The 16148-nt window shown below is 44.4% G+C and overlaps 1 protein-coding gene across 4 annotated transcripts in view; it reads right to left on the reverse strand.

Moving 5' to 3' along the window:
• Positions 1-3062: 3062 nt before the first annotated feature.
• The window catches only part of sik3 (SIK family kinase 3), a 37933-nt gene continuing 24847 nt past the window's right edge, over positions 3063-16148 (reverse strand). For 3 of the 4 annotated variants that reach the window (XM_069147574.1, XM_069147572.1, XM_069147573.1), the window contains 10 exons: positions 13725-13844; positions 11999-12057; positions 11685-11794; positions 10815-10984; positions 10536-10663; positions 9063-9832; positions 8710-8867; positions 7376-7505; positions 7141-7267; positions 3063-4770 (listed from right to left, as the gene is read on the reverse strand). In XM_069147574.1, coding sequence (XP_069003675.1) covers positions 7146-7267; positions 7376-7505; positions 8710-8867; positions 9063-9832; positions 10536-10663; positions 10815-10984; positions 11685-11794; positions 11999-12057; positions 13725-13844 — 1767 coding nt within the window. In that variant the 3' untranslated portion in view covers positions 3063-4770; positions 7141-7145. The remainder of the gene's footprint in view (positions 4771-7140; positions 7268-7375; positions 7506-8709; positions 8868-9062; positions 9833-10535; positions 10664-10814; positions 10985-11684; positions 11795-11998; positions 12058-13724; positions 13845-16148) is intronic. The other variant, XM_069147571.1, reaches the window with a different exon arrangement.

Raw genomic sequence — 16148 nt, forward strand, 5'->3', positions numbered from 1 at the left:
CCCAAGTTCCTCTCTGACTGAATAAAACAATTTCAATGAAAAAAACAAAACAAAACAAGGTTAGTAAACAATCGTTAGTTCATGACTTTAAAACGAGCATTACGATGCGCAGAGACAGCTGAGAGAGAGACACGTCTCCATTGATCCAGGATTAGCTGCTGCAGTAACAAGACAGGTCAGTCCTGCCTTTAAACCTCCTCACGTTAGCAAAAGACACCGTTCACGTTTGAGTGACACGATGGATGAAACAGACTGAAGAGCAAAAAGTCACCACGAGCATAATCATGTATATCAAAGTCCGTACGCTCACGTCTAACGGACCATTTTGCATTTCTAATCATCCATCTACCAAATATGTCCCACTTTCCATTTATTTCCATGAGCTCTAAAAACCAAGCTGCATTGTTCATACGACCCAAAGGATAACTCAGCTGTCCGTCACACAGCCAGGTCTGTATCTCAGCTTACGGCAGCAGCTAAATTGCAGATACATCAGGATCGGTGCACGTCAGCAAATAAATAACAAAAAAATTGCAGAAGAGAAAGAATCCAAAGTGGGTCAGAAATCACACAGTTCGTCCACTACGGTGCGTGGACAGTTGTTGTTGTTGTTGTTTTTTCACTCCAAAATGTTTTGCTCAGTTTGTATGTTGGACACAAATCTTAAAATTGAAAAGAATAAATAAATAAAAAAAAAACAACAAAGCCACTGAGGACCGCACACGAAGGCGAGCACAAAGGGAGCGCTCGTCCCCAAACCCTGCGGTGAAGCCCGGCCGGCATCTCTTCAGAGGCGAAGTGAGCCTGCTGTGAATCGGCCTCGGATCAAAAGGAGAATAACCGGAGAGGTTGTCAGTGAAAGAGGGTTTGCCCGGTGCAAAGTTTGTAAGGACTCAATCCGAGACCACGTAAAACTGTAACCGCTGCCAAAGCTGTGTTTTGCAAAGAATCTGAATGAGAAACATTCGAGTTCATCCGAGATACATTTTCAAAGCACAAATCTAAATTTTAGCCACATTTAATCAAATCAAATCTGTGACACAAAATGTGGAAGAAAAAAAAAAAAAAGACGAGAGGATCTAAAGTGATGCTGCAGGTAACACAAAGGCACACAAGGCATCCTTTTTAAATTATTTATTTATTTATATATATTTATTTATTCATCTCAGTTTGGTTGATATTCTTTTTAATCGTTGTTGTTGCACTTTAGTATTTTTGTACTCAACAGAAATGAACATAAAACAACAACAACAAAAAAAGACGGAAATAAAAATGAACCAATAGAAAATAAAAGGAACCTAAAAAAAATTAAAAAAAAAATAAGAGGAGTGGAGCAGAGAGCTGGCTTGCTGGGATGGAGAGAAGAAGACAGAAGTCAGAGGTGAAAAAGTTAAGACAGGAAGAAAAAAAAAAAGAAAGGGGTGGGGGTGAGGAAAGAGTCAGTCTGATCAGAGAAGAAGATGTGTGTGAAGAAGCTCTCTCCGTTACCTCTGAATCATCTGCAGTGCTTTCCATTCCCTTCAGCGGTCTCTTCCTGTGTGCATCTGCTCCCGCCGCCACACACACACACACACACGCACACGCACACACACACACACACACACACACACACACCTGAACCAACAGCTCTGACACTGCTCATTAACATTACATTCAAGGAGTGACGCCTCCGCTGTTCATTTCTGAGTTCCTATCCAGCGACGAAACAAGAGACACGCAGCGTCTTCCATTCCAATCAGTTCCCTCCTGATGCAGGACAAGGACTCCATCCTTTCTCTTTCAGTTCTCGGTTTTGGCTTGGCGTAAACAATGAGAGAAAAAACAAACAAACATAAAAACAAAAAAAACAGGAGGACACGAATGAAAGAGGAATGAAAGAGGAATGAAAGAGGCTGGAGGAGGGAGCACCAAGTTGGAATGGAAGAGAGCGTCTTCTTTCTGGCCAGCGAGACCGCTGGCACGAGTTCGGGGAAGGAACAGAAGACACATCGGACCGAGTCTCGCTTCACCGTCTGCACCGGTACGAACTCTCCTTTTAGAGATTCAGATTTACTGCTTCAAACTTAACCACGCCGAGTCTGAACGAGAGCGAATGTCAGCAAACAGGAAGTGACATGCTGCTAATGGAAAGCACAAGCGCTGCATGACACCATCTACAGCTCTCAGGTGTGTGTGTGTAGCGTACAAGTATGTCGAGCGTGCAGCCAGCTACTGTGACATCTGGCCTGTAGAAACGCAGACAGGTGCAGCTATATTCTGCACCACAGTCTCTTGCTGGCCCATTATTGATTGAATATCCAGGAGTATTGTATATGGGAGGATAGATAAAAGGTCGAACAATAAACTAAATTAAAAAAAAAGAAAAAAAGAAAAAGAAAAGGGAGGTTCAGTCCTCTGCTGTGGTCCCCGGTGTGCTCAGCAGAGGGCACAGACCCCGGGAGACATGTTTAAGGAGGGGACACGCGTCCCCTGAAATGTTTCCCTTTTACAGTTTGGAGTGTCGCGGTGTATCCAACTCAAGACAGGACCCCCCCCACCCCCACCCCCACCCCCCACCCCTCCCAATCTTGTCTTTCCAGGCTCGGGATGAAAAAAAAAAAAAAAAAAACGAGGCAGCAACCAAATACAAAAAAGAAAGGGGCGAGGTGGGTAATTTGTAGCCGTAGCTTCCTCCGTGGTTGTCATGGTAACAAGATCAGCTTGGGAGGAGAGGGGAAGCGGGGCCATGTCCCTAAGGCGCCATCTGATCAGAAGCCGATGTAGTAAAAGGATGGTGGGAGGATCACAGCAGGCAGGTAGGGCAGCAGGAGGGAGAAAGAGAAGTGGGTTTGTCCGTCGCCACGCTTGGGGATGTTTAGGATGATATGTCAGCTATTTTACAAGTTATTCCCTCGTTTGTTGTCTTTTTTTTGTTGTTGTTTTTTACTTTTCGAGTGTCAAGTCTCTGTAGCACCCGAACCGACCCAGACAAAGCCCAAAGCCTGACCCTGTATAGCCTGCCACAACTACCCCGTCAACAGAAAACAGGCCCAACATCAACAAGTATGACAGTCACAACAACATCAATTGAAATGATACTTTAAAAAGCAACACAAAATAATTACTCTCCTCTTATTCAAGTCTCTCGATATAATAATATTAAAACAAATAAGAACAATCGATTTTACGACACAGAAAGAGCACTGGCTCTCTTCTCTCTGTCCTCTTTTGGCTAGAAATCTCAAGATTCATCAAACAAAAAGAAAACATTTTGAAGACATCCAAAAATACAAATGATAAACAAATACCAATATAAAAAAAAAGCCTCCCCGACAACATCTAAAAACAAAAACGGGAAAAAAAAAAAAATTAGATACAAAAATTGCAATAGCGTTCTATACATGGCATCACTGTACAAGGAAAGGAGCAAATGTCTGGTAAAACTACCCACAATGCAATACACTGTCACTGACGTGGGGGAAGGAGGATGGAGAACACAAGGTGTGTGTGGGGGTGTGTGTGTGGGGGAGGGGGGGTTCGGGTTGGAGGAGACGGGGAGGAAGCAGGGGAACAGTATGAAAGAGTGAGGAAGAGTGAGGAGGAAGAGTGGAAACAGACAGAGGATAGCTTGAACCAAAAGTGCAGAATTACTTAAGTAATCAAAGAACAATGTTGTCTTCCTTGCAACACAGAACTGTTTTCCTTTAATAATAATAATAATAATAATAATAATAATAATATTCATCATAATAAAACTTCTTTTACAGAAAACAGTAAGAACAATAAGAGTAACAATATTGACCGGAATGCCGACGTGGACATTAGCCGTACAAATTAAATTTAAAACAAAAATAATAACAATAAAAAGAAAGAAAGAAAATGAATGCCAGAAGAAAAAGAGAGCTGGTTTGTCCTGTGCGATGTCACTGAGCTCCATCTTTGGATAGAGCGGTTCTGATGCCCAGTTGGAGCCTCGCCCCCCAAAAACACCCGCCAACCCCGGCCGAGACTTCAGCCCGCTCTGGAATGATCTGCTGGGGGGGAGGGGGGGGAGGGAGGAGATGGGCGGGGAGGGGGAGGAGGGGCTGCATGAACTTCATCTACAACTCTCCGCTCGGCCCAACCCTTCTTCTCAGTCACACACACGCACACGCACACACACACACACACACACACACACACACACACACACACACACACACACACACACCGAATGTGAATACTTTGGGCTTGTGGCAGCAGTGTGTGTGTGTGTTTCTTTGTGTTGCTGGACTCCATGTTCTTGCTGTATCGATGCATTTAGCCAGTGAGGCACATAATGAAGTAACAGTTAGGATGAAAGGGGAGGTTTAGGTCAGGGCTGCAGGTGGGAGAGGGGACGGGCCACGCTTTGCAGGGAATGGGAGGAGGTGGGCTGGGGGGGTGGGGGGTGGGGGGTGGTCGACTGGAAAGAAGGAGGAGTGGGAACCCCGATCTACGCTGGATGGGAGGTGAAAAGAGGAGACGACCTGCGGCGATGAATGCTGGGTGTCTTGTGCAGGAAAATGCTGGCACTTTGACCCGTGAACCCCAAACCCCTTCGTCTCAGTGTCGACCCCCCCCCCCACACACACACACACACACTCTCGCAGGTAGACTGGCCTCGCGGGGGACAGATGGAGACAGACAGATGGACACAGAGCACCCCCGCTTGGGAAGACGACGGTGGTTTGGCGTGATGCTGCTCAACTCAAGTCAACACAACTCAGGATGGCTGATATGGACCGATGTACACAGGATGCCCCCCCCCTCCTGCAGGAACACAGGGAGAGAACAAACCGTTCAGTCATCTCGCTTTCATTACTCACAACTAAAAGGTAAATGAAAACTCTTGAACCGTCTACGCTGTGTTGAAAATATTACAGGTTTAAACAAAAGGTTCTCACTGTGGCGTGTCATGACATTTGATCTTGATTTGACTTGGACTGCTTCTATTCCACGGATATTACAGCTGAACATCGGCCTTTCAAAACGGGTTTCCCAAACACGATAGACCTTGATGACATCATTAGGATCATGGTGTGTGGAATTAAAAATACGGAGGAATAAAACAACGCAGAGAGCAGCAAATAACAGTGGAGGTGGCCATACGGGAAACGTAGGAGCCAGTGTTTTTGTTTGGAACTGTTCGATTATTAACCAACTTGACAGACCACAGACAGACCACAGACAGACAGACAGGCAGGCAGACAGACAGACAGGCAGACAGGCAGACAGACAGACAGGCAGGCAGACAGACAGACAGCTTTTGGGCTGCCACCTTCTGACAGAAGTAACACATTACAACCAGGCGCCAGTAAATGCAGGTGAAATAAGGAAGAATGACAGTCGCGTACATACACTAATCTATTTTCTATATTTTGATGACTATTCAAAAAAAAAAATCATATCCCATCCCTGCTCAGAAAGTCCCTTTAAGTTACCAAAGTGCCGTACTTAAAAACTGTGAAGTACCAGTTTAACCATAATCACAATGAACCAGAGGTGGATATTTAAAGGTTAACGGTAGTTTGCAGCAGCAAAAAAAGCCGACAGCCAACTAATCTTATGGATAACTATCAATTATGATCATTGTTATGAAAGCCGCTTGTCGGCCTTGCCGTTGTAATGTTGATCCCGGAGCCACAAAGGTTTAGTCAACATTTTCTCATCCTATCGGCAGAATGAAACCTTGAAGGGTTTTTACATGAGGTGGAGAACAATGTTCTGATGTCGTAACATAATTAAACTGAGTACCGGCGCTTCCCATCTCACATTTATAACAACTATGATTCCTAGCAAAGCAAAGACAGCCTGTTTTTTTTTTTTTTTTTTGCAGAGCGGCAGTTATTTTCAGTCTAATGCATTAACAAAGCTACGCTACTAACCAACAACCTTGTCATGCTCATAATTCAAGAATAAATCTGTCTTATATACAGATAACTTCCATTCGAGGGTTGTGAACAGCCAAACCCATTAACTGATCCACCTCTACAAAGATCCACATAAAAAAAGTTTTGCCCTTCATGACTTCATGTTTTATGCTATTAAACCACAGAGGAAGTATAATAATGATGCCAAAATACACATAACCCCCAAAATAACTGGCAGCACATGTATTCCCTCTCTTTACTGGAGCAAGCCTGACTGCGGGTGTTAACTGGAATACAGTGTTTCCCATAGATATACTTTACTTGGGCGGTCCTTCCAGGGAACTTGACGGCTGTCTGCGTATATTTTGGCGAGCTATTTCAGCATTTCTTATTTATTTTGGAAACTGTCTGAGAGGACGACGCTCTCGACTCATAATCCGTGACGGACAGACAGCTGTGCAGCAGACGCTCACACACAGAGACCTACAAGAGATATCTGTAATCAAAGGAGCTATTTTTAAAGCCACGCCGAAAAAAGATATGGAGAAAATAATATGGAGAGGCTCGAGAAACTGCCAAAGTAAACACTGAGCTGATGGGGTGAACAGTTTGAATGATCAATCATTTATTTTTATTTTTTTTAGATGAATTTGATTTATTGGTTTTCATTTTGACATTTTAAGAGTCTTTATTGCATGACTAATGTTAATAGGCCTAATTGAATTACCTCTGTAATAAACACTTACACGGTTTAATGTTCTGTACATACAGACATCTGCAGAGGAGGGAAGAAAAACTGACTAAGCAGGTGTTGAATGCTGAATCAACTATAAAGTCAGAGTCAAAAGCCTTTTACAACATAAACTCTATAAAAATGACTTTTACAAAGTCATTTATAAGGCGATGTGGAGCCAACAGGAACCTTACTGATGGGTTTTGGCTGCTGTCCCACTAAATTGGGATTAAAGAGGTAATACGAGTCAGAGGACACACAGTAGTCTTCAAACAGCCAGCAGCCAAATGCTATTATAGTGGCCGGTAGAGTTCAGACACAAAACAATGATTTAGTATTGAGTGGCCTGTGAATTTGAATATTTATCTGTCAGCGGCCGATAAATGTTCACATTTAAACATTTCATTTCCCACCCTGCTTCAAACTATGGAAAATTCCGAAAAATGCAAGTGTATAGTGTATTTCATATAGTTTGGTCTGTGTGTGTGTCTGTGTGTGTGTGTGTGTGTGTGTGTGTGTGTGTGTGTGTGTGCGTACCTGTGCTAGACCCCAGCCTGCTCCATGCTGTACTGCAGGTCAGGGGGCTTGTAGCTGAGGAGCATGTCACTGGTGCAGGAGGAGGGGTAGCAGGCTGCTGCATGGAGCTCCCCCTCCACGTCACACACTGCGTGAGAAACGCACGTCTTTTAATGGTGTGAACAGGAACAGGAATAACAACAACAACAACAGAAGAAGATTCACTGTTTGTGGTAACGGCATGTGTCGTACTGACCTGACTCTTCCCGCTGGTGCAGCTGCTGGCTTCCTGTCAGCGATGTCTGGCTGAGGATGTCCGACATGCGGGCGGAGCTTAGTGCCTTCCCAGCCAACAGGCTCATCCCGGACATGGGGTCTGACTGATCCTGAGCAGAGCGGGAACAAAACATACTTACTGAACAGCTTGGAGCTCTTACAATCAGGTCTGTCACATTTGTAAAACATTAGATGACAATTCATTTTCATCCAAATAATCGCAATTCGTAATTTCCATTTCTTTTTCTATTCAGTTGATGCCACTATTACAGCATAAGACTATTCGCGGTTCAACAATACACCTTACGAAGAGGAAGAGACATTTATTGTCTCTTTCTCTTCACTGGAGTATACAAACAAAAATAACATCTCTGTTTGCCTTTGTAAACCAAAATTGCGCAGGGCATATTAGACATGAATATTAACTGAAATATACAAATAAATTACTGACAATGACAGGTACCAATAATCAAAACAAACAATATGCAAAAGTGTCACTAATTTCTCCACCTATGTGCCATTAAACAACAGCAGAAGAAGAGGGCACGATAAGATGACATCATTAAAGAAGCACCGATGTGAAAATAGTGACAGCATTATGACCTTAATGTTAGTTTTATTCAGATGATGAATGGAAACGTTTCTAACGTGACAAGCCTAGCTACAATAAGTCAGAACTATAGAGGATAACTACGCTTAAATTATGACAATGGCCTCAAAAACATCTCCAGTCAATACGACTTCTGAGTTCATTCAGTCATGCAAACATTTGCTTCTTCCTGCTGAGTGGGCTTTCTCCTGCACTGCACTGGCAATGATGATGAACTGATACATCATACACTCCCCCAATGTATACCAAGCCCGTATAAACACGCCATATGAATGCGAGATTGTTTCTGCCAACCCTTTTGCATGGTACTACGCTCAGCAGTCCATTGAGCAACCCAGTTTATCAGTTATCAGTGGAGGCTGCTGCACACCACGGTGGAAAATTGGCACCAGCCAAATGTTGGTAAAATATAAAAGTAGCTGGTACATTTCAGACAGAATAATAATTAAACAAACATTTCAGGATGTGAACATTGTGACAACACGATTTAAAAGTTAACAACTGATGTCTGCAGTGTCAGAGAGAAAGAAAGTAAAGACAAGAGAATAATAACACATATTTGATGAGGGACTTTTTTCAGCCCTGGAAATGAACAAATCTGAACTTTTTTGCCTACTTTGAACTAGATCCGAAATGGAAGTGGTTGTTGGAACTCGTCCCTGGTGATCAGTGCAGTCTGAATAATCGAGAAGAATTTCACTTACGTAGGCATCATCACATGTCTGGATGGTGTGGTGGCGCTGTAGCTGTCCTCTGGATCTATAGGCGGCATCACCCTGGGGACCTCGCGAATAGCCCACACCATTATGGTCAGGCACTTCCATGGCTTGTCCTGGGGGCCTGCACTCCACATGCTCAGGTTCTGAAAGGCAAGATTTGGTATATGAAAAAGGAACACAGAAAAGTAAAAAAAAAAAAAAAAAAATGAACTGCTCTGCATCTAATCTGGATGCCAGCAACACAAATGTGAAGGTAAACAAAGATATTCAGTCTGGAGAGATGCTAGACTCTATATTACTGTAGTAAGATTAATAACAGCCCCATGAACAGGTCTCACCTCTACTTGCTGGGGATCCTCGTATGTAGCCACCATGCCTGTGTGTAGGGGAGCTGTAGGGTGGGGTGCCTCCTCGGGGAGGCCCCAGGAGCTCATGTCCTTCTCCTGCTTTAGCCAGGAGGCCCTCGTGTGGATGGTGGTAGCCAGCTGGTACCTCATCCTCCTCCATGCTCTCTGAGTGAGGTAAGTTTGGGCAAGGCGCCTGGGCCGGGTGCTGCTGCGGCTGGACGTCCGGGGGTCGGATCTGGAGGAGGTGGTGGTAGTGTTGTCCTCCGGAGGCACCCTGAGATGCCGGTGGCTCCAAGCTCTCCCCTTGGCTAAGCTGGCGGAGAAGCAGCATGTCTCCATACTCTTGTGGTGCACCGCTGGGTGTTGTGGGGGTTGCTTGGCACGGCCGGGGGCTCTGCCTCTTCAGCAGGGCGGCCAGGTCTTGGGGGGGCAGCCTGGGATCGGCGTGCCCGGTTAGAGAGTGGCGGGGTGACAGGAGGCCCTGCAGGGTGGGAGTGACGTGCTGCTGCGGGGGGCGGTAGTCCAAAGGAGTTGGGGAGAGCAGGGCCTGCTGTAGTGTAGAGGGGGGGCCATAACTGCTGGTCCCCACCGCCCCGCTCTGGTAGCCCTCTAGGCCGGGGACTTTAAGGGAGGCTCCCTGCAGGTAGGGGGTGTAGGAGCCGACCACTCCGGAGGCGCCCCGGGAAGCAACGTCGCTGGAGAAGAGGTGGGGATTAAACTGGGTCTGGTCGTAGCCCGATGTGAAGCGGCCGAGGCTGCGACTGAAGAGGAGGGAACGCAGAGGATAATGAGCTACCCGCTGTCTCGCAACAACATGCTCCTGATCCTCTTTACAGAGTGCAAACACTTCACCAAGCTTTCACCAATCTACAGAAGGCCAACACACACATAGCCTAGCAAACACTTCAGTCTGCTCCAGGTTCAAGTATTCACTGAGAGGAGTACAGGCATTTTAATCACGTGTGTATTTTAGGATTGGTCTCTCAGAGAAGACAGTCCTGGCTACAGGGGACTGATTATGGGATGATGATGTCAGGGGTCACAGGATGACCTATTCGAGCTGCTGGAACATTTATATCCAGACACTCACCCAGATACACTGAGGTGCAGAGCTGGTTGAGGATGTCATCACAGCAAAGTCGATGAAGGGTTTACATGTATTTTCCAATACTGGTAACAACATACTCACTCTCACACACAAAATCAAAAGCATCACTGTCTGAGTTTTCAAAATAAAGTTTTGGGGAAATCGGTTAATGTGGCAGAAATGTAACAAAAACAATGAGAAACACACAATGATAAACTGGAAAATACAAGAAATGACTTGAATGGGTCTGTTTAGAGTGGCGAGGTTATGGAGAGTAATCAAGCAAAAAATAAAGTGAAAGGCAGAAGAAGACAGAAACCGTCCATTGGGAATGCAGGCAGCCAGCAAAAAAAAAAAAAAGGGGGGGGGGGGGTCACCTGTGCGTCTCGGCGTTGTCAGCACTGAGCTGCTTCCCGAGGACTCTGTGTCCGCCTGGCGTGGCCAAAAAACTGCCCTGCCTCGGCGCCCCACCTCCCAGCTCCACCTCTTGCACCTGGATGGTCACCTGTACAGTCAATGGTAGGATTTAAGTACAGCATTTCAAAATTATATGTCATTATTTAGACTTAATTTTCAGTCAGAGGGAATTTATTTAAAACAATACAGGTAAGCATCAATAGACACTAAAATGAATCTGATTGGCTCTTTGCAGCTACCTGCTGTTGTTGAGGTACACCCTGTGCCAATGGGACGGTGGGGCGGGCAGATGCTGCTTGCGGATTGGTTGGCAGAGAGACTCGAGGCAGGCCTGTGGGAGGTGGGCTGCCACTCTGGGCCTGGTACATGGCTGGAGCACCATGCTGGTACTGCACTGATGACTGACCTCCTGCAAGAGGAGAGGAGTCAGAGAGGAAAACCACCGGCCGATGTCAAACTGACATCATTAATGTTTTTTTCAAATTGAACTTCCCAACCAGAGAAAGTGAGTAAGTTCAAAGCCTTGCATGGTTTGATTCATGAGCCCTTGCTAATTTTTCTTTGATTTCCATATTTCAGATGGTCATTATTCGAGGTCAGGCTTGGTCCTGACTGGTAAACCAACTAATGATGCTGTTGCAATAAGTAAATAAAAACGGTTATCTCAACACGGCAATCACAATTTATTGTGTTTGAGACGGCTCAGGTGTTTACTCTCCTGCTGACCCTTGTCGTAAATGAAAAAAACACTTTCATTGAGTAAGTAAATAGTATAGATTCTCGTACATTAATGAACATATAAAATGAACATATGTCAGTGTTTGTGTACCGATGCCAAAAAGACAACAACTAATAGTTAAACCTTGCTGCACTTCCAGCATACCTTAAAACTATTTCAGTTTAAAAAACAAATAAAATGTAATTAGTTAAGTAGAAATTACCCATGAATAATACATGCAGACCTAAAATGTGAAATGACCAGTTATGCATAATATCTGTCAGCTAATTACGATCAGTGTCCAACTGATAAACTGTATTTCTGCCTCACTGCACCTCCACCACTTACAAAGCACAAAGCATCTAAGCACTCCAGCAATGGTGTTACTAACCATGCCCTTGCATTATGCCTGCAGAGCCAGGCGGAGGACTCTGATTGGGCTGTCTGAAGAGGTGGTTGCTGGGATGTGTTGGCGGAGGGCTGGAGGGCTGGATACGTAACCTGAGGGAGGACAGGACGGAGTAGGAGAGGAGAAGAGAGAGATACCAGTGATGTAACACTTCAGTCGATAGCGCTGCACCACGGTTATCAGGTTTATTGTTCACTGTTCAATAGCCGATGAGTAATACATACGTGTGTGTGTGTGTGTGTGTGTGTGTGTGTGTGTGTGTGTGTGTGTGTGTGCGCGCGTGTGCGTTTGTTTACCTCTGAAGCTGGTGGGTTAGGTGACTGGGCTGGCTCTCTCCATGGCCTAAAGACAAACCCTGCAGGGAAATAGAAATGCAATTTGACTCAAAGCATGAACATAAATATGACTACAGGATATAGACCGATCATAATATAGTATAACATTAAATGTACACGCTCCAAAGAAAGGAATTAAGTTGAAGAGACAAATGAAGCCGCGATGAGGATATCCAATCTTCAGGGGCACCAAATTAAAACCACTTTCTATAAAGTTATTGTGGAGGAAATTGCTGTCAATCTGACAGGTGGTTGCAACAGGGCGGCACGGTGGTGCAGTGGTTAGCACTGTCGCCTCACAGCAAAAAGGTTCTGGGTTCGAATCCGGTCCTGGGCCTTTCTGTGAGGAGTTTGCATGTTCTCCCTGTGCTTGCGTGGGTTCTCTCCGGGTTCTCCGGCTTCCTCCCATCATCCAAAAACATGCACCTCAGGACTGTGCTGACAGGTCATCATTGTAAATGAGAATTGGTTCTCAATTGATATTACCTGGTTAAATAAAGGTCAAATAAAAACAGCTATCGTTGTCTTCTACAATTCTGCATCTAAATACAAATGGCAAAAATGATTTTTGTCATAAGGTTTTGTTGACGGAAAAAACAAAACAGCAGAACTCAACCGAGAACAGTGCAAACGTTCTTGTAAGTTATCTTTAAAAAAAAAAAAAAAAAGGCATTCAGGCTCATTTTGGATTTAATGACTTTATGTTAGGGTCGATAAATAAGACCCCAGAATGTTCCTGTTGTCCACAAGCAGAGCGCAGCACAGTGCCATGCAGAAGTAAGAGGAAGCTATAAACTTTGTGTGCAAGTAATCCAAGTTACATCGCTTGATCAACGTCAACACCCGAGTTCCACACATTTCTGTGACCACTGGTATGTGCGCATTTGTGATTTCACTATGGTCCTCAAACCTGAGCAGAGAGCACACATAAACTCGTATGTCCAATTTTTGGGGTACAGAAAGAAATAACGGGGAACCAAAATGTGGCGAGTAAGGGTGGTGACGGTTGTTGAGGGCGAGAAACTTGTGCGTTTTGAATGTGCGCGAAACGTTATTGTTTGGAGAGCTCATGGTGCCACAGTTCAGGTGTGCCTTGAATGTTTTCCCTCAGATGCTTCAGAACATCTCGGCAGAAGTCCGTGTTGACAGTCTGACCCGGGGAGGGGGGGGGGGGGGCAAAGTCAGGGTGCACAACCCCACGAATGTCAAAGAAAAAGCCACGGGGTTGTGCTGCTGACCTGGCGCGCCAACCGTGATGTTCCACCCCTCTAGAAACGTGAATGTCACTCAAAACACCTCGCCTGGCTCATGTTTCACTGCCAAAGTACTTCTGAAGCATTTTAAGGATTTATGTTGCCGATTATCCAGGTTTGACGCTAAATTTGATGTGCGCTCTCTGCTCATGTCCACATTGAACTCCCAAATGCACACGTGCCGGTGCTCACAAAAAGGAATTTAACCATGCAAATGTGCAACAGGAACCGTCTCAGAACATCAGGCTTCATGATGCAATACAAATATCATGACAAGGCTTTACGGGGTCAAACCACACAGACCGACTCATTGTGGACTAATGGTGTTGCTATTCCATCATGCTGCTGTCTGTGACCGCAATGGATGAAGAGTGGAGTTTCGGCCTGTGATGACAGCTGTATGACAGCTACGTATTTGTCAGCTTTAAAAGTACCTGGATTTGCTGGTGGAGGATTTGCTGCTCTTGCTGGTACAGGATGTGCTGCTGCTGAGTGTGCTCCAGGAATCGCTCGTCCTGCTGGGCGGCGTACATTTTCTGGAGCTGCTCACACTCCTGTTGCAAACACAGACATGTCTTTAAGCACTTTCAAAATCCAAACTCATCAAAACAACAGCCGGGCCAGCTTGTATGACCAGCTACAACGCGGAAGATTTATTCTGATGTATTTCTGTTATTTCAGTTGTCCATTCTGTACACTCTCAGTGGTAGAAATGGTATTTGTTCATGGGTCCTTAGCAGGTCATGTGTTCACCTTACCTCCAACCTTATTAACCCTCTTAACACTTGAGACTGATGATAATCCCGGCTTTCCAGCGCACACCGAAGATGAAGCACAGACTGCTAACATGGTGATTATCTCTTTCCCTCGCTACGCCTCCTACAGGGTTAGGTAATCTCATTGCAGGGTCACTGCGGATGATGTGATGTCTCTAGAAGCAGATTGTGGTTTTAACAGCTCAGAGATTCAGTTTGGTCTCATCTTAAAATATTCTGAGTGTTAGGATTTCAGTCGAGTCTAAATTCCTTCAGTGTTTAATAACGACGCTCAATCTGGTTGGTTGCACTTTGGACATCACTTCATTACTAAAAGCAGAATAAAGATTACGTACAACTCCTGATGCAGCTCGTGTATTATGATGGCTTTTCAGTCAGCATCCCCAGACATCGACATCCATGTTACATGTTAGGATCTTTATGTCTTAGGGGGGTTATAGACAGTAACTGTTTGTATGTATCTAATACCGGTAAATATCAGAGAAGCTAGCTCACAAAACATTTCCAAAAGAAAGCTTAAAACATATCTTTTGACTTCAGCCTTTAACTAGCTACACCTCAAACTCTCTTGCACTCGCCTGCGCTTGTGCACTACTGCGCCTGCAAAATGCATTTTGCTTTATTCTATATTTTAATTATACTTTTTCTATTTTATTAATGCTTCAGATGGAGCATTAAAATGAGGCTACAAAAAGCAGACTGACGTCCCGATTAAAAATGTGTCGGGTGTGTGGAAAGCCCATTTCCTCCATGACTGTTCATCACTCTGGTCCCAGGTACAGGTGCGGCGCATTCTGGTACATAAACTTGGCAACTTGAATTGAGGGAAATGCCGGAGATAAACCTCCTTGCACTGGTATCTGTACTGTTCCCAGGGGAGATACATAAACTATTTCAACCATAGGAGTTTGAAAATAGGTGAAAAAAAACCCTGTTTATTTGTTGTTACTGTGCTGACATGATGATATCTGGGAGAGATACACAGTATATGCACACCTAGTTGCAGAGACCATCAAGTCTCTCCTTTATTGGAATTAATATATTATTATACTCAACGTGGTGGTCCCCTGGTAGATGTAGACACGAAAATACAATGCTTTTCAAAATGTACACATTTACAAGGCAAAACAAGGACACCACTTCAACTTATGTTATGCAAGTTCTGTAAAACATGCAATATTTATCTTTATGTAACATTTTCTTTCAAAAACAAGATTCCTCCTACTTATACAGACTTGGATGATGCTCGAGACAATCTTGACAACAGTCAAGCATCGATTATTTAGGCACAAATAAAGTGCCATTTGATCGGCCTGTCATATCGACAGAAATGCTCATTTTGCAAGTAAAGTTTCATCCTGTGATGCTGTTTCATCTGTCACTTTGTTAACCCAAGCTCGAGTCTCAGTGTATCATCACAATGCTGCTCACAGGATAAGACCCTCTATGTGATGCTATGACATCAGAAGCTCCTGATGACCTGAAAGTTAGTCACAGATGAGTAATGACCCACGGCTTCCTGCAAACAACTTAAGGATGTTTTTTTTTTTTTATTATTTAAATACTGCTACCAGCAAAACGAACCAAAAAAAAAAAAAAAAAAAAATTTGAAAAACCATAACTGACAAGTACTAGACTTAAACAGGGTACGTTCACCAGTCCTATGAATGAAGAATGCAGCCAATGGGTGGTGTGTGCATCTTTGCAGTGTTCACATCTAGTGAGAAACTGCTTCACGCTGCATCACAGCTGCACAGATTTGAAGTGCCGGAGATCTCTGTCCCCAAGTGAGTCAAACCTGCATCAGACTGGCTGCAAAGGGTCACCATGTCCGCACCGTTTGCCTTGAGAGCCAGATGTGTTGCATCATTGCATGATTTTCCATGGCTGCTGCCTGCATTGAAAATTCCTGCAAAAACGCGAAGATCTCAGCAGCCGGTGAAGTTATTGTTCAATCGCTGGTATTGATCAATAATATCAACCCTCCAGGGAAATATGTTTTCGTCTATAGGTACTGAAGGACACAAACTCAAGGGTGTTTTCATAAAGCATGTAGGGGTGGGCAATATGGCCCTAAAATAA

Source organism: Embiotoca jacksoni, unplaced genomic scaffold, assembly GCF_022577435.1.
Source record: "Embiotoca jacksoni isolate LCO1_2020_lvr unplaced genomic scaffold, fEmbJac1.0.p SCAF_14, whole genome shotgun sequence".
Lineage (NCBI taxonomy): Eukaryota > Metazoa > Chordata > Actinopteri > Embiotocidae > Embiotoca > Embiotoca jacksoni.